Source organism: Lissotriton vulgaris, chromosome 8 (assembly GCF_964263255.1).
Source record: "Lissotriton vulgaris chromosome 8, aLisVul1.2, whole genome shotgun sequence".
NCBI classification, from domain to species: domain Eukaryota; kingdom Metazoa; phylum Chordata; class Amphibia; order Caudata; family Salamandridae; genus Lissotriton; species Lissotriton vulgaris.
In genome coordinates this window covers 984,156,762-984,182,153 of record NC_141696.1, presented here as the reverse complement: position 1 = coordinate 984,182,153, position 25,392 = coordinate 984,156,762, and the positions used below count along the sequence as shown (strand labels likewise).

Below are 25,392 nucleotides of genomic sequence, written 5' to 3'. Positions count from 1 at the left end.
GCCGGTTATGCCACAAGTTGCGGCTGAACATTGGGTTGCCCATCCGCTCCCACTGGAGGGATTGGTGCTGGGCAATGTGTCTGATGTGGACACGCATCAAACGACGGTGACATGCACAGTAGACGCTTGGAAACGGGTGGCGCGATTGTTGGGTGTTTCCTTTCTCTACTCGCCGGCACTGCCTCTAGCCTATCACCCTGATTTATCTTTGTTGCAGGAAACGGGGTTTCAGCGTCTTTGTAAGCGGCTTGGAATCCTTACGTGGGGTGGCGTTTTTCATGAGGGTGCTTTTCGTACCCAGGCTCAGTTTTTTGGAACTGCCGACTGTTCCCCTTTGGAGCTGTTTTATTATGTGCGTCTGAGACAGGGCTTACGTGCCTTGTTGCCGGATTTCCCTTCGGAACCGGAGGTGACCCTCCCTCTCCATGTGCTCCTGGTCTCAGATGGTCGTCATTTAGTTTCGAAGTTGTATGGTGCCATTCGGCGGCAACGTTCTGTCCCGACCAGTCGGGTACGGGAGCAGTGGGTTGCTGAGTTGGGCGTCCCTATTACTGACGAGCAATGGACGTACTGCTGTGGTCTTACTGCCAATGTCTCCTCCAGTTGCCGTCTGAAAATCATACATTACAAATTCGTCCAAAGGTTTTATTACACCCCGGCGAGGAAACTTCGGTTTCATTTAGCGGACGATGACAGATGTGCTAGGTGCCGAGCAGAGGGTGCCGACTTTCTGCATTTGGCGTGGGAATGTGCAGGGGTTCTGGAGTATTGGGGTCAGGTCCATGCGGCCCTTCAGATTATGACTGAGGATGGAGTGGTGTTCGACCCCTTAGTGATGCTGCTGGGTTATTCCAGGGACGTGCCTGCCCTCCACCGTAGATTTGCTGACGTGGCCTTGTTGTTAGCCAAACGTAGAGTGGCCTGTTGTTGGGGTCGTGGCAGGGTGCCACAGTTCAAGGATTGGCTACGTGATCTCATTTATTGTCAGGACCAATATACTGTCTACGCGGAGCTGATGCCCGTGAGGTGTAGGCCCAAGGATTTTTGGAGCCCGTTACAGGTGTACCTCCTCACTAGAGCGGTGCAGGACTCGGAATCTGAAAGTGAGGACCGGGTTGGGGTTGGTTAACACCGGCGTAGAGTTTGAGATATTATATTGCATTTGCTGGTCCTCTGGCGTTGGGTGGGGGGTGGATTATCTCCTTCTCCTGCCGAGTTGAGGGGTTTGTACTCCCTTCTGTGACACTCCTGTGACCGCGTTGGTGGTCCAATGCCTGTCTGCTTTCTGTTGGCGAACAAGGGGGGGCCTGTATGGACTATATCGTGCGTGGAGGGTGCTTTTCTCTGCTGGTACGGTGGGACTCTCCCTTTCATTTGGATTTTTGTACTGACAGCTTCTGCCCATGCCATTGTATGCCATTCTGTTAGTATGTACTATGTGATGCCCATTTGTGAGCGATACTTGCCTTTATCCGTTACTGACTGCACTGATTTATATGTCAACCTGTATTCCGGACTCATTGATTGAATCGCTTTTTTGTATTGTCCATGTACGACTGTATGTATCATGATTGCACTGCCTTTTCTCTGGCTTATCTCCAAATAAAGGTTTAAAAAAAAAAAAAAGAGTTGAATAATGTTTTGCAAGAACAAGTAATCAAATACCAAGTAAGAGGATATCCAGATGATGTGTTGCAAACATCTTTAAATAAAGTGGTTAATCAGTCTCGAACCAGCATGTTAAAAGAGACAACTAAAACCCAAGAAGCAAAAACTGTGTGTGTATTGAAATTTTCCACGGATGCACCTAAATCAAAAAAATTGTCAATAAACATTGGAGATTAATTCAGCAAGAACCCGATTTAAAAGACTTATACAATGAGAAAATAACCTTTGCGTTCCAAAGGTCCAAAAACATTAAAGAACTCTTGAATACTCCAAAGAAATCTACAATGACCTACCGAGGCATGCAAAAATGTCAAAACTGTACCCACTGCGGAAATGTTATTGTGGGAAATCAATTTACTCACCCCACTAAAGGACACCAAATTGAACTGAAACATAACAGCACATGTGATACAATGAACTGTATATATGCAATGAAATGCCCTTGTGGAAAAACATACGTGGGCCAGACCGAAAGAAAAGTTAAAACACGTATAACTGAACACAAGAGCAATATAAGACTCATGAATTCTAAATCCACCATCGCATGTCACTGGCTAGAAGCTCGACACCAAATTTCTCAACTACGTTTCACGGTTTTGGAGAGAATCTCACCACGCAGAGACCTGGATCCTTCCAAGCAGAGACTCAGATGTGAATATTTTAGGATCAAAAAACAATTCTGCCCACCCCATTGGGCTTAATGATCGAATTGAATACTCGTGTTTTTGTAAATCTTCCCAACATCAGACTTGTACTATATCCGAGACCCGTCAATTAATTTGGGTTGCATTTAAAAACAGGTTTTCAATTATTATATTTGTTACAAGCACATAAGATGTTAATAGCCTTGTTCAGCAATGCTATCACTGATATGTTTCATTTCTGATTATAGCATATTGTTCGACCATAGTATGTTTACATAGCTTACTTCCCTGAAGCCGCAGTAGACCCTGCCACGTGACTAGAGCATAGCACCTCCGTGATTGGAAGGCTTTCCGATCACGTGACCGGAACTTTAATGCTTCCGCTTGCTTATTAACATTTGGCGCGTAAATTTGAAAACGCCAAGACGACAACAGCTAATACACTTCGTGTAGCAGACCCGATGGTCGATAGTAAGTAGAACTACCGTTTGACTGTATGCTTACAGCTAAGCGAACTTGAATTGTACCATTAGTATAGTTTTTTCCGTGAGGCAGCTAGTCATAAATTAGATAACTTTTCATTAGGAATTTTACATTTACCACAATAGATAACATTTAGCTGAATATGACTGTATCGTCACATTGATTATGTGCAATTTTTTGAGTTTAATGGTTTCGTAACTGTTGTAACTTAATGGACATTGTGACTATTGGACAGTGAATTAATTGGTTCTATTTCTTTTCATTTTTTATAGTCCCCTGACGAAGGGTCTATTCCTTTGGACCCGAAATGCATTGGGTGTTAAAGATGTATTGACCATTGCCAAGATAACCTGCAATGAACTGTGTTATAAAACAATAATCAAATGGATTACTAAATGGATTGTTTTGATTTGTAAACATTCGGAATAAATACGGATGAAACTCAAAAATGTGGTGAAGAAACCCTGAGTGGTTCATTGCAAATCGAGCGCACTCATTTGTAGGAGGGAGGTTCCTTCCACACTACATACTGTGCATCTGCGTGCTTATGCCTTATTCTGCGGTACTACTGTGGGTAAGTACTTCTGAACTGCATGTTTGCATGCTCTTATATGTTAGTTTGGGTGTCGATTTGTGCGTGTTTATGTGCATCCGTTCAGGCTGTTAGTCAGTACACCTAGAAGTGTGTTTGTGAAGCTGTCATTTTCTTTGTTCATAAGTCTGTATGTCCATGCTCGTCAGTCTGTGTGTAACTATCGGCCCATCAGACAGTGTTTCTAAGTGCTTGTGTGTCTATGAGTCTGTGTTTTAAGACTTTGCACGTTTCTCTGTGGGTGAAGAGGGTCTTTTGCTAATGGGCTTGAGTGCACTTGTGCGCTTATACGTTTGTTAATTTAATGTGTCTCTTGTGGCCACTCTCTGCGTTTTTATAACCGTGATAGTCAATCTCTGCATGTTTTTCTGTCTACCCGCCAGTTGGTGAGTGTGTGTGACTGTGTGTAGCTATGTACTTCTGTTTGTGCATCTGTCTCTGTGTTTTCCAGTCTGTGTTAGTCCGTCCATTGGTGTGTTCCTGTGGTAGTTTGCTTGCCTGATATGTATACTTTTATTTATCAGTGTCTGTTTCTCAGTCTGCGTGTTGTCTTTTTTGTTGGTATGGCTGTGTGTTTGCCTGAGTGTGTGTGTGTACGCTTGTGTTTGCCAGTCTCTGTATCTGTTTGGCAGTTTCTATGTTGTCTGTTGGTTAATCTGGCAGTGTGTATGCATGGTTGTGTTTGTCAGTCTGTGTTTGCCAGTTTGTGTGTAGCCTGACTGTATGTGTGCTCACGTTTACTAGGCTGTATTAGTCAGTCTATCAGTTGCCCGTTTGTTGGTTCGGCAAAATAAAATAAAAAATGTCATGAGCAATGCCAATAGCTCTACCTTTAATAATGCCGAGACCATTGCATTGTAAATGCTTGTTCACGCATGCCATTACAACGCAAAGGCATGCGTGTTAAAGCTATACTGGAGGTGAAAGTTTGCTATACTGGAGGTGAAAGTTTGCAAAGTAATTGACAACCCTACACAACACACTACTCCCACCCCTACACTACTCTAAAACACTACACATACACACTACAACACTACCCTAAACCCTAATGCACTACACTACTCATACACTGCAAGACTACCCTAAACCCTACAAAACTACACCACACAAACTCTACAACAGTACTCTAAACCCTAAAACACCCCACTACCCTAAACCACTATACTACTACTACACTATCCTAAACCCTAAAACACTACCCTATACAAACACTACAACACTACCCTAAAACACTACACAAACACGACTATAATACCCTAAACCACTACACTACCCTAAACCCTACAACAGTACACTACCATAACCCCTAAAACACTACACAAACACTACTACACTACCCTAAACCACTACACTAGACAAACACTACACTACCCTAAACCCTAAAACACCACACTACACACACACTACAACACGACCCTAAACCCTAATGCACTACACAAACACTACTACACTACCCTAAAACACTACACAAACTCTAAAACACTGCGGTAAACCCTAAATCACTACAACAGTACCCTAAACCCTAATACACTACACTAAATAAACATTATTACACTACTAAAAAACACACTGAAACGTTAAAATAAAAACACACAAAACAAACATTAAAACACTACCACAACACTACCCTAAACCCTAATGCACTACACTACTCATACACTACAAGACTACCCTAAACCCTAAAACACTACACAAACTCTACAACACTGCCCTACACAAACACTACCCTAAACCACCACACTACACAAACACTACCCTAAAACACTACACTAAACCCTAAAACACTACACTACCCTAAAACACTACTACACTACCCTTAACCCCAACACTACCTTACCCTAAAACAGTACACTACCCCAACCCCTAAAACACTACACAAACACTACTACACTATTCTAAACCCTAAAACACTACTACACTACCCTAAACCCTAAAACTCTACATTACCCTAAACCCTAAAACACTACACATACACACTACCCTAAACCCGAATGAACTACACTATACAAACACTACTACACTACCCTAAACCTTAAAACACTACACAATCTCTACAACAGTACCCTAAACCCTAAATCACTACAACAGTACCCTAAACCCTAATACACTACACTAAACAAACACTACTACTCTACACTACAAAAAACACCTTAAAACGTTAAAAAAACACACAACACAAACATTAAAACACTACTTTTACACTACACTAGACCCTACAAAAGTAAACCCCACCCCAAGCACAAACCCCCTAAACTCTCTCCTCTCCAGCGTCGCCGTCTCTCCACCTGGTTCCTGCTTCCTCCTTCCTGCTTCCCCGAGGGGCGGTGCACGTCGTTGTGAGGAAACAGCCTCAGTTTCCTCACAACCACTTGGATAGCCGCCATTACACATTACATACTTGTAAAAGCGCATGAGATGTAATGGTATGCGTGGTTTTTACCACACATTGTAATATCGCATGCATTGTAATGTATGCGATGTAATAGCAACGCGTGGTAAAAACTGTGTTGCAACGGCTGGTAACGTCCTGGGTGTGGTGAGCTTCAGCATTGCTACCATCCAGCAGAAGCAGCTTTTCTTTCTGCTCCTACAGGGCACAAGCAATTTTATATTTCCCTGCCTGTGTGCAGGGATAAATTTAGTGCTTCCCACCTGGAGGGAGCAGCTTTCTGCTTCGGCTGGGTGGGAGCACACATGACTTCCCTGCCTGCGTTCTTGTGTTGTCCAGGAGGATGGGGTCTCTGAGACACCTTTACTAACTTGGCCCCAGAGAATGGGGTTCACAGGATCTGGAAATGAAACAGGGAAGCTTGCCCCCTCAACTTTTTTTGATGACTCTACCCCTTTGGATGGGGTTTCAAGGGCCTGAGGAGGGCACCCTTCCCCCAGGCACTTGATATATATATATATGTATATATATTCATTCACGCACATAATAGAATCCACACCAAGACCTTCCGCAAGAAAACGGCTGGCAACTCCATACTTCATGCGCAGAGTTTTCATCCACTAGAATGAAGGCAAAGTAGTCCTTATGCTGAAAACCTGCGCATGAAGAGAAATTGCAGAGAAATGCATTCATTGAGGGAAGTTCAGGCTAAGCTAGACCTCAGATTCCGAGAAAGGGGCTATGGCCAAGAGCTACTGAAGACCACATAAACCAAAGTGGAGTCCATTTCAAGGGAGGCATTGCTGTTCAAAGAGAAAAAGACCAGATCCAAAACTCAGGGTACAGTGAGAATGATCACGGGTTACAATGCGTAACATCAAACAGTAAGGAACATTCTCCATTTTCACTGGCATTTGATACACAGGGCCAAATCCATGTGGGGAGAGTTGTGTAATAGCAGCCCGGAGACAATCAAATCAGACTCTTGGTTGGCACCAGCACCTGGTTTTCATTAATGCCACAAATGCAAGGCATGTACTATTGGCCTCAACATAAGTGAGATCTGTAGCTCATTCGTTAACACCACTCTCAACATAAGGCACTCCTTTAACTGCAGGAGAGACTTTGCATATATGTGCTTCAGTGCCCTTGTCCCAAACAATACGCAGGCATTACCAAACACATGGTACACGTCAGGATCCTTCAACACCTCCGTGCCATCACAAAGGATGCCAAAACATACCCAGTTGCATGACACATCAATGAAACACATCGGGCAATAGTAGTGATCTGGTGTATTATGTCATTGATTTGGTTACCAAGAAAATCAGAGGTGGCAACAGGGAGTTAAAACTGTGCAGACTAGAGTCCCACTTTATCATCTTGCTTAACAGCAAGATCCCTAATGGTCTGAACTCGGACGAGGAACTGTACATCCATTTATAGACTTACTCTCTCACATGATTCATTGGGAGGGTTCCAAGCATCCTTTAAGCCCAGTTCAAGTGCTTTCAGCTGCATGCAGAACTTTCTGCCAGCCACTGCTTTTACTTTTTCTTTAAGTTCTCTCACTTGATTTGGTTGTACGTCACAACACATGTCAAGCACCCCATTATACTTTCACTATATTTTATAGTAGAGTCACCTTGAGAAATCAAACAGGTATGTTCAGTCTTTCCTGGGAGGCCTTTTTAATCAGATTGGACACTTGTCCAACATAGAAAGCTCCACAGCTAGCTAGCACTCTCCACATCCTAACAGTTGTTCAGTACATGCCCACTAGGGATTCTAACTTGTTTATTTACACATTTTATGTTGTCATGTTTCTGAGTGTGTATAACTGCAGCTGAAATTTCATTTCATTCAATTGTGACATCAGGACCAATTTAAGTTCCTGTAATGCCTCTCACTCCCTAATTGAAAAGGTGCCTATCTGTGGGTTCTCCTATGTTGTGTCCATATATTTATTGATTAGGCGGAGCGTGACAATGATTAATTGCAATACATATATGTTATTTAATTGCATCGCTCTGTGCTATGATTAGTCACGCAGTTATATGTACTAACACATATATTGTTGTGTTTCCAATCTAATTGAATTTAACTTTGGTTATTTCATTGGGTACATCACTTCCACTGTATAATAACATTATTAGTATTGAGTGTTTGATGCAATTGTTATAATTGTCACACAATGAAGAGTTTCTTTGTTTCATGTCATGATTTGATGTTGTCGAAACGTGTTTACTTTTCATTGTTGCATACATACCAGTAAGTTTTTTGTGGCCACTGTCAGTCAGTCAGTCAAAATACTTTTATTCGATTTTAAGAAAAAATCATAAAAAGACATTACATACAAAGAATTCATAAATACATTTACAGTTACTTCAACTACAATCATGTTTAAAAAAGATTAAAATGCATATCCAAAGGCGTTATAATACATCCTTAACACCTTGGCTGCTAAGGGTTTTCCCCCCCGGTGCTGGATTCCCACATTTACAATTGTTTGTGACAAGGTCAACTCGTCATAAGCACAGGGCAGGTAAAGCCCATGACGAGTTGACCTTGTCACTAGCATGGAAGTGGTTAAAAAAGCAGTTGAATAAAAAAGATTTTTTTTTTTTGCTGCAGCAGTGCCACTGTCAAACACGCGTCATCCATTGGTACTTTAAGGCCGTGTAATGGCGGTAGCGCGCTATGGGATCAAGGTGGCACCGTCCACCGAAACGCATCGTCCCGCGTACATCTCTGCCGAATAAAAACCCTTTACGGTTTCCTGTTGTCTGTGCCTGCTTCCATCCTTTGTGCTAGCGGGATTTACTTGGATGCACATATACACACACACACACACACACACATATATATATATGTATATATATACACAAACACACACACACAAGTATATACACTCACACAAACATATATACACACACACACACACACATACACACATATATATACACACACATATATATCCATTCAAACAAAGGTTGTCCTCGTAGAATATGCCAACACACTTTGAAGCAAGCACCTCCTTTATTATAGACAGCAATGGAAATGTGCTCTCAATTGAAAGACTTCGCCATACGCAGAGACTTTAATGTCCATATGGACAAATCAGAGAGTGCTGAGAACATTACACTAGGCGAGACCCTTAACTCTCTGAACCTGCTTCCCCTCATAAATAGGCCCACTCATGAGAAGGGACATATATTAGACCAAATTTTCTCTAACACCCCGTGCCAAACCGAAGAACCCACCCCTTTGGTCTGGACCGATCACTTCCTGCTAAAAATTTCAATGGCTAAAATCATGAAACCAGTATACACCAACACTAAAACCCCCCTTCTCAAATGTAGAGCTCTTCACAAGATAACCCCAGAGGCCCTCAGCTCCGCACTGCAAACGCACTCCTTTGTCAGCAGTAATAAATTAGAACTGGATGCCCTCAACCTGGAAAACTGGAAAACTGGATAAAACAGGGAGTGGAGACCATAGCATCCGAGACCCTTCGGTCCCGACGGACTCTACATCGCTCTGCACCCTGGTTTAATGAAACCTTGCGCAAGTGTAAACGTGTCTGTAAACAGCTGGAAAGGACATGGAGGAAAAACTTTAGTGACAATAGCAAATCCCTTTATAAAAAAAGAACTAAAAATTTACCACCAGAAAATCCTGGAGGAAAAGAAACGGTTCTTCGAAACTAAAATTGAGATATCAGCCAATAATAGTAAGGAAATATTTAAAATCGTCAAACACTTCACCTCACCGCCAGCAGCTATATCCAATTGCGAAGTTTCTGAAGTCTAGACACACCAAATAGCAGACTTCTTCCACACGAAGATAGTCGACATACAGACTTCTCTCAACCCTTCCACTAAGATACTGACTAACTCCTTACCTCCACACGTCAAACCACTACCTACTGCCACCTTCCTCCAATTCCCTTCTATTACATTAGCTCAATCCCTGAAAATCACGAAGAATTTAAAATCTGGCTCACCATTAGACCCCTGCCCAGCTAAAACATTGGCATCAGTGGCTGAGGTGATCAATGCCGAGGTTAATACGGTGTTGAACCTATCTCTGAGCAGTGGCCAGGTCCCTGCCATCTGGAAACACGCCAAAATCCTGCCGCTGTTAAAAAAGCCTACAGCAGATCCTCCAATAGTGTCTAACTATAGACCCATCTCACTCCTGCCTTTCATTGCCAAGGTCATTGAAAACCATGTGAACTGTCACCACCAAATTTATGGAGTCGAACAACTGTCTCCATGCGAGCCAATCAGGATTCCGAGCTGGCTTTCGCACCAAATCAGCTCTCCTCGAAATATTAGAATCTATCAAAATGACTCTTGACTCAGGCGGGAGAGCGGCTCGGATTCTGCTTGATCTATCTGCTGCTTTCGGCACCGTGCCCCATGTGAGACTCCTACAGAGACTGAGAGACTGTGGGGTGGGGGGCACGGTGTTGAAGTGGTTCTCTTCATCCTTAGAAGACCGAAGGCAGGAAGTCTGGAACCCACCTTTCACCTCCCTCATGCCTCCAACGGAGGTGGGTGTCCCTCAGGGCTCTATTCTGAGCCCATTATTATTTAATCTCTACATGGCTCTTCTTGCCCTGTTGGCCGAAGCGGCTGGAGCCATGATTATATCTTACGCTGACGACACCCAGCTTCTGTTTACCTGTAAGAAGGGTGAGGCTCTGGATGGCGACAAAATAAGGAACTGTTTAAGACAGGTCTTTTCCTGGTTTAGTCACAACCAGCTTCAGTGCAACTCCGCTAAATCCGAAGTTATTCTTTACCGAGCTCCGGACCAGGATATCTGGAGACAATGGTGGCCACCTGATATGTCCCCCCCACAGACCTTGGTGGAAGTTGCCAAAAACTTAGGGGTCAAACTGGACAACTCATTGAACATGAAGACCCAAGTTCGATCTGTGATCGGCACCTGTTACGGAACCCTGAAAATGCTCCGAAGATTTCTTCCACTTCTGTCCCTCTCCCATAGAAGGACTGTGGTCCAGGCCCTTATCACCTCCAGGCTGAACTACGCCAATGCCCTCTATTTGGGTCTCCCAGAATGCCTCCTTAGGAAACTCCAGGTCGTGCAGAACATGGCTGCAAGAGCCATCCTGATGCTGGGACCCAGAGTCCATATCTCGCCCCATCTAAAGAAGCTGCACTGGCTTCCCATCCGACATAGAATCAAGTTTAAAGCCCTATCCATCGCCTTTAAGGCCCTTCATGGTTTTGGGGCCACCTATATTAGGAAAAGAGTGAGCTACTACATACCTGGTAGAGCCCTCCGATTATCTCACCAACATCGGCTGAGTGTGCCTAAATTCAACCGTGCCCGCTTGGGAGGGCGCTCCTTCCAAGTCCAGGTCGCTCACCTTTGGAATGAACTTCCGGTAACAGTCAGACAAGCGCCTAATATTCTGCACTTCAGTAAACTACTGAAGACATGGTTGTTTCAGCGGTAGTCCGAGTGCTATTCCGTACCCGTGCCTCCTCCTATTCGCTCCGTTCACTAGCGCCGGGACACTCATCTGAGTAGCTGTGCGCTCTATAAATATGTTAAAATAAATAAATATGCCATTCGGGCAGCAGAACGCTGTAACGGTTGTAACTTTTCTATATTCATCAAGCCATCTACTCCTTCACCTAACTGTTTCAACCACACAGGGCTTGGTCACGGTGTATAAGGCTATACACCGTGACCAAGACTTGGGCAACATGCGGGTTAGGTGTCTGGGGACCCAGGAGAAGTATTTGTGTGGCAGCGAACATCAGGACACTATTTTAATCTGCACCCATTCACACTTTGTCAAACAATCCCCAGCACTCACTTTGGGTTTTAAAGATGTCGAGGGAATCTTACCTTTCAGGCCGAGATGCCTCCTGGGAACCGGAATCTTGAGAGAGAGTCTACGATGTGGATCCTACATAATGTCCGACATAGCTGGACTCCCACCAATGGGAGTGAGATGGAACACTTGAAAAGTGACTGGTGCCGACTACCGAGGTGATTAGGCATATGATTAAGGCACTATTGCCGAAACGTGTCATCCCGTCTCTGCTGCCACAAATAAAGCTTCCTGACCTCCTCGCTGTGTCCCTCTGGTTTCTTCTGGTTGAGGGAATCTTTGCTTCGATACATACACACATATACATATATACACTCATATATATATTTTTTATATTTTACTGCTGATTTTCTGCAAATTAGCAGTAACTTTTTTTTAATTGGTTTTGCCCCCCACATCCCACTGCTCCCCTCTGGGGAGGAGGGGGTGAGAAGGAGGGAGAATCCCTCTGGGACCCCTCACCCAACCTAGGAGGGCAGCGTATCTCTACTCTACCGCCTTATATGTTTTAAAAAAAAAATTCAGGACAGGAGACTGAGTCTCTGACTCCTAAAATGGCTTGCAGCACAACTTTATGGTTGTGGTGGGAGTCAGTCCTCTGTGGTGTGCAATATCCATGTTGTTTTAACCAGAATTTCTTGAAAACTACTGAATGGAATCACCTAAATCACGAATAGCACACTTTCTAGACCAAGATCATGCTTTCTGACAAATTTGGTGCAATTCCGTGCAGTCATTTTGTCTGTATTCTGGAAAAATGTATGGGGAAAACATGTTTCCCAGGTAAAACAGGATTACTTTAGAAGCCATCCCAGAGTCATTGGATGATCATCCAACTACCTTAGAAGTAATTTACACGTCATCAGACTTCATTAAGCTCTTGAAGTCATCAGCAAGCTGCAGAAGCTCAGCCTGATGATTTGAGGATGACTTGAAAACGAGCATCTGATGACTTTAGTAGGTGTCATTATTCGTGATGATTTTTTTAACACCTTGGCTGCTAGAGGTTTTCCCCTCCTGTGCTGCATACGCATGATCCCCATTGTTCATGACAAGCTCAGCTCGTCATATGCACACGACCAGTGTACTGCAGGACGAGCTGAGCTCGTCATGAGCAGCGAAGGGGTTAAGGAGGACTTGAAAATTAGTATCTGCTGACTTCAGAAGGGGTCATTATTCGTGATGATCTGAGGATGACTTGTAAATGACTCTCCGATAACTTTACAAGATTACATTGTTCCTGATGACTTTGGGGTGATTTGAAAATAAGCATCTGAATCCTTCAACGGTACTATTGTGTTTTCAATAAGATGTTTTTGCGTCTGGTAATTTTAACAGGAATTGTTTGTCTATTTAAAGGGCACGTCCACCACTTTGGTTTCAGTTTTCCAGAAAAATGCAAACTGTTGGATGATTGCACAATGAATTGCAGATAAACGTCTGACCTCCTGCAGCTGGGAGCCCCAAAACCCAAACACACCCTGAACCCCCAAATTAACCATTGCACCCCAAAACTCAAACACACCCTCAACCCCAATATTAACCCTGGCACCCCAAAACCCAAACACACCCTGAATCCCCAAATTAACCCTTGCACCCCAAACCCAAACACACCCTTTAAACCCTAAAATTAACCCTGGCACCCCAAAAGCCGAACACACCCTGAACCCCCAAATTAACCCTTGCACACCAAACCCAAACGCACCCTAACCCTAATATTAATCCTTGTACTCTAAAACCCAAACACACCATAAACCCTAACACTAACCCTGGCACCCCAAAACCCAAACACAACCTGAACCCCCAAATTAACCCTTGCACCCAAAAACCCAAACACACCCTGAACCCCCAAATTAACCCTTTCACACCAAAAACAAACACACCCTAAACCCTAATATTAACCCTTGTACCCTAAAACACAAACACACCCTAAACCCTAAAATTAACCCTCGCACCCCAAACATGCTCTATACCCTTAAATTACACCTGGCTCCCCAAAACACAAACCCACCCTCAACCCTAAAATGACCATGTACGCTCTAAAATCCAAAAGCCCTACAAACCCCCAAACTTTTTATGAATGCGGAATGCCGGGAGGCGCTGCTGTGATATGATACTTTCTGTACCCCCAGGCTGCACTTCCTTCTTAGAGTATTTCCATAAACACATAGTTTAGTGGAATCCGATTGACTCTTTAAACAACTGCGAACAGACCTGCTCATGGCCCGAGGAATAGGTCTTGCAAAGGAAAACAAGCGTTGTCGTCATGGTGACTGCCGAATTCACTCCATCACAATACTAAAATACATTTTTTAAAAGCACAGCTGCCTCGAACACAATGCCAAAATCACCTACTGTAAACCATCAGTCTGGCGGCTGGGACTAGAACCACAGATCCTCAATGAAGAGCAGCTCTCTCACCTTTTCACACTCTCACCTTTTCACATATCGGAAGCCAGTTGATTCCTCTAGCAAAAGCCTACGCACATACGGGAGCGTCGGAACTGACGTCATTGTTCTGCGACAAGAACGAAGACTGTAGTAAGTGCAATGGCCATTAAAGGGACAGATGGATTGGCATCGTTCTCTTTATTTTTCCAACTCCACTTCCTTTATCGATTCCAGCGTATACTCAGGTAAGTGCTGCAGCTGTTAAAAAAGAGCAGCATCGATCCTCCGCTCTCGGTCCCAGCTGCTCAATTTCCGTCCCAGACCAGCTTCCTCATTTTTCGGAAAGCACCAGTTTTCATTAAGGGGGCAAATTCAGACGCAGCTCCCTGCATGTGTGTGCTTTGTACGTGTTATAATGAATGCCTGCGTTGCGATGTGTGTTTGATGTTTTCTGTATCAGCCTGCCTGCTTGTTTAATACGCACCTTTTGTGTTTGAGCATGTGTATTTTTGTGTATGTGTGACGTAGTGCGTGCCTGTGTAAGTAGTGGAAAATTGCAAAAAGCGTAAAAAATGTGTTTTACAGCAAGTTCTTCGCCGTAAGGAAAAATACATTACTTCCCGTATATTGTAGGTCCCATGTTGGTTCCAAGTGCACCTGCGTGTGTTCAAGATTCTCGACCAAATGGAACAGTTTTCGATCTACTGAAAAGTTGTCAATCAAAGAAGGCTAAGCACGTTTATTTATGTGAATATTGTATATTGTTGAGCATTACTTGTGTCCTTGCAACTTGTAGTGAACTTTCATTACTAAATGAATGTGTGCTCTATTGTGGAATCCTGGTCACGTTCCCCAAGCTGTGTGGTGTGCAGAGCAGCACATCACACTGGCAGTTTTCATGGATGCGTTTCAAAGCATAAGGATAAATGCTTCAAATAACTTAGCCGTTGTAATGTTGGTTCCTTATTTTGGTTTGCTATTTGTGTAATTGAAAGGCCTGGTTGCCTGTGGCGATTGAGGTTTACGCCCTATTTAGGAAACGTAGTCCGACGCATTCCAACATCTTGCAATATCTACTTTCGCCAAAAAGGCTATCATTCTGGTTTCGGTCCATGTGCATGCAATGTTTTTAACTCGTTTGTATATATTATTGAGACAGGGCCAATTAAAAATTTGCAAACATTTGTGACAAGAATTTTCAATTCTATTAAGGACACGGAGGCGGAGATTATGCTTTCTCTATTTCTTTACTACAAACAGCATCCAATAGGAACACAGTAAGGAAACGAAAAACTACAAATCCCATGAGCACTTAGGCAACCATAGAGAGTACATCCCTATATAAACAACCATAAAGGGCAAGACTTCCTCTTTCTTTGTCCAATAAAATAAATCAGTTAAGAGTCAATTCACGTGGAACCGAAGAACAGCCTGGAGGAAACATCCGAAGGCAACAGGAGAACGATCAACAGGAGACATCCCAAGGAACCAAGGAGCAGGAGAGTGGAGCAGGCAAAACTCCACAGATCCAGAATCCGAAAGGCTGGAACCAAGGCAGGAGAGTACTGAAGAATCTCACTTCTGGTCAGAACCTGAAAGAAAATCAGAGCCGTAATACACCATCCCAGTACCATGGAAGGTAAAAGTACAAAAGGTAGGGAAATAGTGCAAGAAACATATCACAACAATGCCATAGCAATGAGAGTATACATGAGAAAATGCATTAAAAATACATTTGGGTGGGATAATCCTCGCCTCCGTGTCTTTAATAGAATTGAAAATTGTCACGAATGTTTGCAAATTTTTAATTCTATGGCAGGACAGGAGGCTCAGATTATGCTTGTTCAAAGCCGAGCCACCACAACAGAAGCAATATCCACAATGGGCTTGAAAGAAAACGTTTTAAACACAATATCGGAAGACCCATCAGCGGCCTTCATAATGTCCGTCAAACTCACACCAACAGTAAAAGCCTTAGAGGCCATGGCTCCCCGAGTGAAATGGGCTCCGAAAATGGAGATATTAATTCCAGCCTCAGACATAAGCCAACGCACCCAACGGGCCAGGGTAGCCGGCGCCACAGGCTTAAAAGGCTTTTGCAAAGCAATCAGCAACTGACCAGACAAATCTTGTCGCAAAGGAGCAGTACTTACCTCATAATCCTTTATGCATTGAACCACACATAACTGTGGATTCTGAGGAAAAGCTGGATATGTCACAGAAGACATATTACATTTGGTGTGCCGGGAAATTGTAAAAGTGACCCCGTCCGGAGAAAACGGACGCCCCGCGAGATCTAACGCCCGCACATCTGAAATGCGTTTACAAGACACCAAACAAAGTAATGTCGTCAACTTTGCTGAAAGTTGCTTACGAGACAAGGAAGAGTTGGGAGGCCAAGCCTCCAGAAAACTTAAGACAATGGAGACATCCCAAAGAGCAACATACTTTGGACAAGGCGGTTTAACCAGCCGAATGCCACAAAGTAATTTAGAAATCAAGGGCTGCTCCCCAACAGGCTTCCTGTCAACAAAATCGTGGCCCGCAGAAACCGCGGAGCGAAAGGAATTGACTGTCCTATAAGCAGAACCAGAAGAAGCTATGGAAATTAGAAAATTAACTACTAAAGTAACATCCGCTGAAGCGGGATCCAAGTTCCGTTCAGAACACCAACCACACCATCGTCGCCAAGCTGATGCATAACGCTTGTGCGTGTTGGGGGCCCAAGCCTCACAGATAAATCGTGTAGCGTCTCCAGATAAGCCAGGGACTTTTCAGCGTTCCCCGAAATTCGCCACGCAACCAGCCGGAGCTGACCTGACCGAATCAGAGGATGCGGGTTGAGCAGAGGATCCAACAACAAGTTCCACCTCTGTGGAAGAAGGAACGGCGTCGAGCAACTCATCTCCAGAAGATCCGGAAACCATGCCTGAGCCCTCCAAAGAGGAGTTATCAGAATGACCTCCGACTGGAAGTGCTTTGTTCGGGCCAAGACTCGCGGAACCATCACGAACAGGGGAAACGCATAGCAGAGATGAGGGGGCCAAATCTGAAGAAAGGCATCCGTGGCCAGAGCCTCCAGATCCGGACGCCAGCTGTAAAACTTGGGCGTTGAGGCGAGAGGCGAACAGATCGATCTAAGGCCGACCCCAGAGGCGAGACAGGTTCCGAAACACCCTGGGATGAAGCCGCCAATCGCTGAAGTCCAGAAGATGGCGAGAGTTCCAATCGGCCACCTGATTCTGGCGACCGGGAGATTCTCTGCAATAAGAGTGATCTTCCTCTGAAGGCAGAAGTGCCAGAAGTCCTTCACAATTTCGGCCAAGAGCTTCGACCTCGTCCCTCCCAGTTTTTTCACATACCGCACCGCAGAGATGTTGTCCATGCGGAGGAGTATGCAACAGCTGGTGGCCTGAGGAGCAAGACTGCGGATCGCAAACAATCCCGCCAGGAGCTCCAGGCAATTGATGTGAAGACTCAGTTCGTCCTGCGACCAACGGCTGCCCGTTGTCACAGACCCGGACCGGACTCCCCAGCCCCAAAGACTTGCATCCGATTCCAGCACCACATCCGGGGTAGATCCGAACAGGGCTTTCCCGTTCCAAGCCTCCATGTGGTCGAGCCACCACACCATCTCCGACTTCGCGTCTGGTGACAGAGGAACAAGATCGGAATAGCGAAGGCCTTTCTGCAAGTGTCTGATATTGAGTCGTTGCAGGGCCCGATAGTGTAAGGGACCCGGAAAGATCGCCTGAATAGACGAAGCCAACAATCTGAGCGATCGATCGTAAGGACACACTCTGTTTGGACAACAGTAATGTCAACTCCCTCTTGATAGACCTGATCTTCTCGGAGGGGAAGAACAGTTGACAAGAGACCGAGTCGACAAGGAAACCCAGGAACTCGATCGACTGAGAGGGATGTAAAAGAGATTTTTGAGGATTCACTAGAAATCCTAGAGATTGCAAGAGCTCGATCGTCCAAGCCAAATGGGTCTGTAGTTGGATAGGACACTGAGCCATCAACAATATGTCGTCCAGATACACGATCAGACGAACCCGTGCGCCCTCAGCGATTCCATGACCGGTCTCAAAAGCTTTGTGAAGCACCACGGAGCGGACGAGAGACAGAACGGGAGAACCGTGTACTCGAACCACGTCCCTAACAGTTGAAATTGGAGGAAACGGCGATGAGGCGGGAAAATCAGGACGGACAAGTAAGCGTCCTTCAAATCTAGGCGAACCATCCAGTCGCCTTTGCGAAGGAGATCCCTGAGAAGATAGATGCCCTCGATCTTGAAGTGGCGATAGACCACTCCGTTGTTGAATTCCTTGAGGTTGAGCACCAGGCGAGAACCTCCCCCTTTCTTCTCCACCAGGAACACATTGCTGACGAACCCCTGAGGATGCAGGGAAGTCCGCACAATGGCCCCTTTTACCAGAAGGGACTCGATTTCTTTGGTGATGACGGCCTGATCTAGTTGGGGAAAAAACAAGGGGAGAAGGGACGAGAGTTTGATGGGGAGGATGGTAAAACTCGATCTGGTAACCTTGAACAGTCTGCAACACCCAAGCATCGCTGGAGATTGTACGCCAATTGTGAAGGAAAAATTGCACTCTGCCCCCCAGGACAACTGTATCGTAAGGAATTAAGCTCACATGTGTTGGCGAAATCCTGACATCCTCCCTGTTGTCCGCCATAACCGCCTTTAGAGGCCTGCCCACGACCTTTGCGGGAGGGGTAGACATTGGATTTTGGATCCGGAATAGGAAGACTGTTGACCTCCTCCCTGCTGGGACTGATTGCCACGTTGCTGGCCAGATCCGCGGCCGAACGAACGTCCCTTGGATCGTCCGGCCCTTCCAAAAACCGGGCGGAACGCCCTGCGGAGAGAGGATTGCGCCTTATCCAGGCCACTGAAAGTAGCGACAAATTTCGTTAGCTCCTTTAGGAAAGGCTGACCAAAGAGAAGGCCCTGAGCAAGGGGCCCCGACTCTGAAGAAGCCAGTTCTGTCAATCGTTGGTCCATTTTCAGTATAATGGAACGGCGCCGCTCAGTGGAAAGAGCACAATTTGCATTTCCTAACTGGCAAATAGCCCGCTGGGCCCAACCAATTAGCTCGTCCGGGTCGATGCCAGAAGCAGACCCCTGAGCCTGGTAACCCAAGTCCAGAAAGTTAGTTAGTGGGCCAAGGAGATCTAACAATTTATCTTGGCACAGACGCCAAGACCTATCAATGCCCTTCTTGGGGTCCTTCGTGAACTTCTTAAGGTAGGTAAGAATAGTGGGATCTACCTCAGGAGTCTCAGAGAGTTTGTCCGCCAAATCCGGGCGAGGACACTCGAAACGAAGACGAGAACGTACCTCCTGATCAAATGGTTCACGAATGTGGGCCTGAACGTACTCCGCGACCTCAGGAGCAGGGAGCCAGGACTTTGAATTCGGGTGGACTATGTCCGAGGGCTCAAAGGTGAGCACCGGGGGATGCGAAGATGCGTCAACAAAAATGCTCCTTTCTAGACTTCTTAGCAGGAGGACCAGAGGGACCAGAAGAGGAGGATGAAGAAGAGGTATCCTCTGTATCCGGGGAAGAGGGTTTAGCCTTCTTGGAACCACTGGAGGCAGACAGGGATTTAGCTAACTTCACAAAATCAGACTTGTGAGGATTCTTGGGGGATTTAGAGGAGTGTTTGGCAGAAGAAGAAGACGGAATCCAACCTTGTTGGTGCGCATAGTCAGTCAGATGACGTTTCAATGGTCCAATGGCACGGACCAGCGCGGTATTGACTAAGTGTTGCACCCCCTGGTCAAGAGCGTCGACCAAATCATATTCAAAGGACTCCTCAGGCTCTTCGCCGCAATAGTAGTCGTCCTCCTCCTCATACCCAGCCATGTTCGGTGCAATAAGGCTGAAATGAGAGACAGATAAAAGCCCACACAGGAAGAACTATCAGGACACAGAAGTGACCCAGTCAGGGGAAGTGACAACCCCACAGCAAGCCAGACAGGTAGAGCCACACGCTCCCCAGAGGAACAGATAAAATGTGGAGGGACAGGCTTGCAAGAAAGCCACTCTAGGCAATGCCTCTAACAATTTTACAACCCCAACCCTGATAGAGGAAAGGGCGTTAAGTGGGAACTCTCCGGCAAGCAGTGGGCACAGGCTGTGAAGAAAACGCCGCCTCAAGCGTGTCAGAAATCTGTGAGAGACACGGAATGTAAACAAGGGCTGTCGCACATGCGCCCGCCTGAAATGCCCGGAAGTAGAGCGACGCGCGACTGCTCGAGTCCCCGGTCCCACTCCACAGGATACGCGGGCACAAAGCGCCCGAGCACAAAGAGAGGCGACCCGCGCTCTCACAACTCAACCCGGCAAACCGAGAAGCCGGAAGAAAACTCAACAACGAGCACAGCAGCTGCAGACAACGCGCCGAAAACTGCGAAACCAGAAGCACTGCAATTAGCCTAGCGTAATGAACTAGCACAAGTCAAGCAATACATGCATTACAACATTTAAGCATGAAAGAAGCAAAAATGACCTAACTAGCTGCGAAGCAGCAAAGAAAGAGGAAGTCTTGCCCTCTATGGTTGTTTATGTAGGGATGTGCTCTCTATGGTTGCCTAAGTGCTCATGGGATTTGTAATTTTTCGTTTCTTTACTGTGTTCCTATCGGCTGCTGTTTGTAGTAAAGAAATCGAGAAAGCATAATCTGAGCCTCCTGTCCTGCCATAGAATTACGTATTCCCTGTTTGCGCTAATTTACCTTGACCGCTAAGATCTCTGTAAAAATGAAGCAGGTCTTGTTACACCTGCCACGATCGATCCCAGCCATATATTATCCAGTTACAACCTGACCTACTGCTAAAGTACTGAGGCAGAGAGATCGAGCCCTGAGATAAATCACATTAATATTTCTTATTCATTCTCTCTCTCTCTCTCTCTCTCTCTCTCTCTCTCTCTCTCTCTCTCTCTCTCTCTCTCCTCGCCTTCTCTCTCTCTCCTCGCCTTCTCTCTCTCTCTCCTCGCCTTCTCTCTCTCTCTCCTCGCCTTCTCTCTCTCTCCTCGCCTTCTCTCTCTCTCTCCTCGCCTTCTCTCTCTCTCTCCTCGCCTTCTCTCTCTCTCTCCTCGCCTTCTCTCTCTCTCCTCGCCTTCTCTCTCTCTCTCCTCGCCTTCTCTCTCTCTCCTCGCCTTCTCTCTCTCTCTCCTCGCCTTCTCTCTCTCTCTCCTCGCCTTCTCTCTCTCTCTCCTCGCCTTCTCTCTCTCTCTCCTCGCCTTCTCTCTCTCTCTCCTCGCCTTCTCTCTCTCTCTCCTCGCCTTCTCTCTCTCTCCTCGCCTTCTCTCTCTCTCTCCTCGCCTTCTCTCTCTCTCTCCTCGCCTTCTCTCTCTCTCCTCGCCTTCTCTCTCTCTCTCCTCGCCTTCTCTCTCTCTCCTCGCCTTCTCTCTCTCTCTCCTCGCCTTCTCTCTCTCTCTCCTCGCCTTCTCTCTCTCTCCTCGCCTTCTCTCTCTCTCTCCTCGCCTTCTCTCTCTCTCTCCTCGCCTTCTCTCTCTCTCTCCTCGCCTTCTCTCTCTCTCCTCGCCTTCTCTCTCTCTCTCCTCGCCTTCTCTCTCTCTCTCCTCGCCTTCTCTCTCTCTCCTCGCCTTCTCTCTCTCTCTCCTCGCCTTCTCTCTCTCTCCTCGCCTTCTCTCTCTCTCTCCTCGCCTTCTCTCTCTCTCTCCTCGCCTTCTCTCTCTCTCCTCGCCTTCTCTCTCTCTCTCCTCGCCTTCTCTCTCTCTCTCCTCGCCTTCTCTCTCTCTCTCCTCGCCTTCTCTCTCTCTCCTCGCCTTCTCTCTCTCTCTCCTCGCCTTCTCTCTCTCTCCTCGCCTTCTCTCTCTCTCTCTCTCTCTCTCTCCTCGCCTTCTCTCTCCTCGCCTTCTCTCTCTCTCGCCGTCTCTCTCTCCTTCTCTCTCGCCTTCTCTCTCACTCTCCTTCTCTCTCCTCGCCTTCTCTCTCCTCTCTCTCCTTCTCTCTCACCATCTCTCTCTCGCCTTCTCTCTCGCCTTCTCTCTCTCGCCTCCTCTCTCTCTCTCTCCCTCTCTCCTTCTCTCTCTCCTTCTCTCTCTCTCTCTCTCTCTCTCTCTCTCTCTCCTTCTCTCTCTCTCTCTCTCTCCTTCTCTCTCTCCCCTTCTTTCTCTCTCTCTCTCCTCGCCTTCTCTCTCTCTCCTCGCCTTCTCTCTCTCTCCTCGCCTTCTCTCTCTCTCCTCACCTTCTCTCTCTCTCTCTCCTCGCCTTCTCTCTCTCTCCTCACCTTCTCTCTCTCTCTCTCCTCGCCTTCTCTCTCTCTCTCTCTCTCTCTCTCTCTCTCCTCGCCTTCTCTCTCTCTCTCTCTCTCTCTCTCTCTCTCTCCTCGCCTTCTTCTCTCTCTCTCGCCTTCTCTCTCTCTCTCTCTCGCCTTCTTCTCTCTCTCTCGCCTTCTCTCTCTCTCTCTCTCTCGCCTTCTTCTCTCTCTCTCTCTCTCGCCTTCTTCTCTCTCTCTCGCCTTCTCTCTCTCTCTTCCTCTCTCTCGTCCTCTTTCTCTTCCCCTCTCTCTCTCTTCATCTCTCGCCTTCTCTCTCTCTCCTCCTCTTTCCCTCTCTCGCCTTCTCTCTCTCTCTCCTCGCCTTCTCTCTCTCTCTCCTCGCCTTCTCTCTCTCTCTCTCCTCGCCTTCTCTCTCTCTCTCCTCGCCTTCTCTCTCTCCTCGCCTTCTCTCTCGCTCTCTCTCTCGCTCTCTCTCTCGTCTTCTCTCTCTCTTCTCGCTTCTAGCATTCAACTACCTCGGATCATGTATTAAATATTTATAAGGTGAAAGCACTCACAAGTTGCAGTAACTCTCTCTCTCTCGCTTCCCGCTTCTAGCATTCAACTGCCTCGGATCATGTGTTAAATATTTATAAGCGGAAAGCACGCACAAGTTGCAGTAACGCGTGCCTTCCCCATTGATTGAGATCTTATAAGAGGTTTCCCCATGCCCTCTTCTCGTTTGAACTGCGGGTACTGCATGTGTCAACGAGGTATGGGATCCCTTTATGTTAATTTGCATCTCTTACCAAACTTCCAAACACCTCTGGCAAAACACTTATAAGGTCCCAGAGGGGAGACCTATTGGCTATGCCAATGCTTTTGCTTTATGTATTTGCCATTGTAATGCCTTTTGTTTCATTTATAAAGCCATTACATATTGCACAATTAACGTACAATACTACTAGCAAAGCTAATATCTTTAGCTTAATAAAAGGTGAAACCTATTGCATTTTTAACGCTTGTCCTTTCATGTTGGGGGTGCCGGTTGGCAGAGGGTAGCAGGCATCTGACTCTCTATGCATCTGTGGGGATAGGTAACTTGATTTCCCATCACAAACCCCAGTTTGAAAGTTCACTTATTGATAGTTCTTCTATTTCTCTCATAATGCCTCTACTTTGCTATTACTATTTGTCCTGAGCAGCAAGACCTAAGCATACACTCTGGCTCTCCAAAAATAAAGTTGATATTAGGTAATTTCCTCAATGGCCTTCAGTGCATGCCCAAACACTTATTTGTAGTCCAAAATCTAGGCATATTAGATAGAAATTGCACCAGGTCAGTGTACTTTTTGGGGTGCTTTTCTCCCATTAAATCTGTTAATCAGTTTGATATGCTTTGTATTTTACTTCTGAAACTTAAACCACACACAAACTAATTCCTGATTTTTATATCTAGCAGGACATAATCATGGCTTCATTCAATGTCCTGTTTTTCACTTGCAATCATTCTGTGTGTGTTCGAAAAGATAGTGACTTCCTGCTTTTGGACAATCCCGGGGAAGTTCTTTGTAAATGGCTGGTCGAAAATGTAGATGAAGCTGGTCGGCCAATCACAGAAGAGAGAGATTTTAAAGCTATGATTCTGTTCCAATCATCTGGTAAGCACAGTATGTAAACCTTTATAATAAGTTTGCAACTGCAGGATAACAGTACAAATTACCAAACTGTTTCATTAAAAACCTACATTTATGATTAATTAATCCAATAATGGACAGAAAAAATGAACATGCATGTATCCAAATATGCCTTGGATTGCTCTCCAGAGACAAATGTAACACTTATGAAAAGGACTGAAACGTTTAGCTTGTGGCACTACTATAAGGCAGCCATTTTTGGATAAACTATTTTATTTAGGCAACTTTTTTCAGGAGGTTCAAGTTAAGGCTTACAATGTGTACTGTCTATTAAGGAAAACGTACTTACTTGGTTATGGATAGATTGTACATTTGTCCTTTATTATCATTACCTCTTTATTTATATATTATGGCTAGAGCGTGAAGATATATTGCAAGTGGTCAATGTGTTCTTTTCTGATTTGAAGTTTATATGTAAATATATATTATTTTTCTCTTGCTTTTTTTTTTAGTGAAGAAACGGTGTCTAGTGATTCAGGATATTTTTCAAGAGAAAATTGCAAGCTATTCTGGCACAACAGAGGGTCTAAAACAGGTGTTACTTCAAAGGGCACTGGAGAAAAAGCAGATGTTAATGGACTATGGCAATCGGGGAAGCGCTGGTAGACTTAAGAGGGTGTTACGCGAACTACAAGAGGAAGAAATTGCAGAGAAAAGATGCAAGGACCAAAAAGCCAAGCAGAGTGGACTGGATTATATAAGAGTTGGTAACAAAGCTCATGCTGAAAGCACAACTTCTCAGCCCGGTGATGCAAGTTTGCAGATGAATTTTCAGAAACTTGAAAACCTGGCCCATTTAGCAGGGATGGATAGTGTCCTTCATCAAAAATCCACAACTAAAAATGAAGCACCAGACCGTGAAAATGAACTTGTCTTGGAGTCCCCGCTTACATCCAAATATCAAGGACAAAAACATGCCTCCCTTTCACCACGTCATCCTAGAGCAGAGGTCTTCAAACTTTTTGATGCCGAGACCCCCTTGTTAAACCTTTTTAGGCGTAAGGACCCCCTTCCGACAAAAGTTTCTAGAAACTGGTACTCCTCTTCATCAACTTTTGACAACCATAAATGCGCCTGTTAGACCGCATCACATCCCTCCATCATTCATCCACCCACACTTTCACACATCCATCCACCCTTTCATCCTTCCATCCATACATCCATCCTTCATCCATCCACCCTTTCATCCTTCCATCCATCCATACATCCATCCTTTACACATCCACCCTTCCTTCCATCCACCCATCATTCATCCACCCACCTTTTCACACATCCATCCATCATTCATCCATGCAACCTTTTATCCATTCATACATCCATCCACCCTTTCATCTTCCCATCCATACATCCGACCTTCACCCATCCACTCTTTCATCCTCCCATCCATCATCCATCC

General features: G+C 45.5%; 2 protein-coding genes across 8 annotated transcripts in view; one reads left to right on the top strand and one right to left on the bottom strand.

Annotated features, from left to right (window-relative positions):
• Window positions 1–14,167, bottom strand: part of FBXL3 (F-box and leucine rich repeat protein 3) — a 237,459-nt gene extending 223,292 nt beyond the window's left edge. Inside the window, exon 1 of one of the 6 annotated variants that reach the window (XM_086934845.1) lies at window positions 14,089–14,167. In XM_086934845.1, coding sequence (XP_086790971.1) covers window positions 14,089–14,165 — 77 coding nt within the window. In that variant the 5' untranslated portion in view covers window positions 14,166–14,167. Of the gene's footprint in view, window positions 1–14,006 lie in introns of all 6 variants that reach the window. The other 5 variants (XM_086934850.1, XM_086934851.1, XM_086934846.1 and 2 more) reach the window with 5 other exon arrangements.
• An 8-nt stretch (window positions 14,168–14,175) lies between these two features.
• On the top strand, window positions 14,176–25,168 carry LOC147698210 (uncharacterized). 2 transcript variants are annotated; one of them, XM_086934852.1, is made up of 3 exons: window positions 14,204–14,287; window positions 23,762–23,960; window positions 24,449–25,168. In XM_086934852.1, the coding sequence occupies exons 2-3, from the start codon at window positions 23,771–23,773 to the stop codon at window positions 25,075–25,077; spliced, it is 819 nt and encodes a 272-aa protein (XP_086790978.1). In that variant the 5' UTR covers window positions 14,204–14,287; window positions 23,762–23,770; the 3' UTR covers window positions 25,078–25,168. The 2 variants fall into 2 exon arrangements, with proteins under 2 accessions (XP_086790979.1, XP_086790978.1); XM_086934853.1 differs by lacking the exon at window positions 23,762–23,960 and having other exon boundaries at window positions 14,176–14,287.
• Window positions 25,169–25,392: the final 224 nt, after the last annotated feature.

Excerpts from the sequence above, each read along its gene's own strand:
- LOC147698210 (XM_086934852.1), top strand. The coding sequence starts at position 23,771 with ATGGCTTCATTCAATGTCCTGTTTTTCACTTGCAATCATTCTGTGTGT. Across the intron at positions 23,961-24,448 it reads GATTCTGTTCCAATCATCTG|TGAAGAAACGGTGTCTAGTG; the intron begins GTAAGCACAGTA and ends TTTTTTTTTTAG.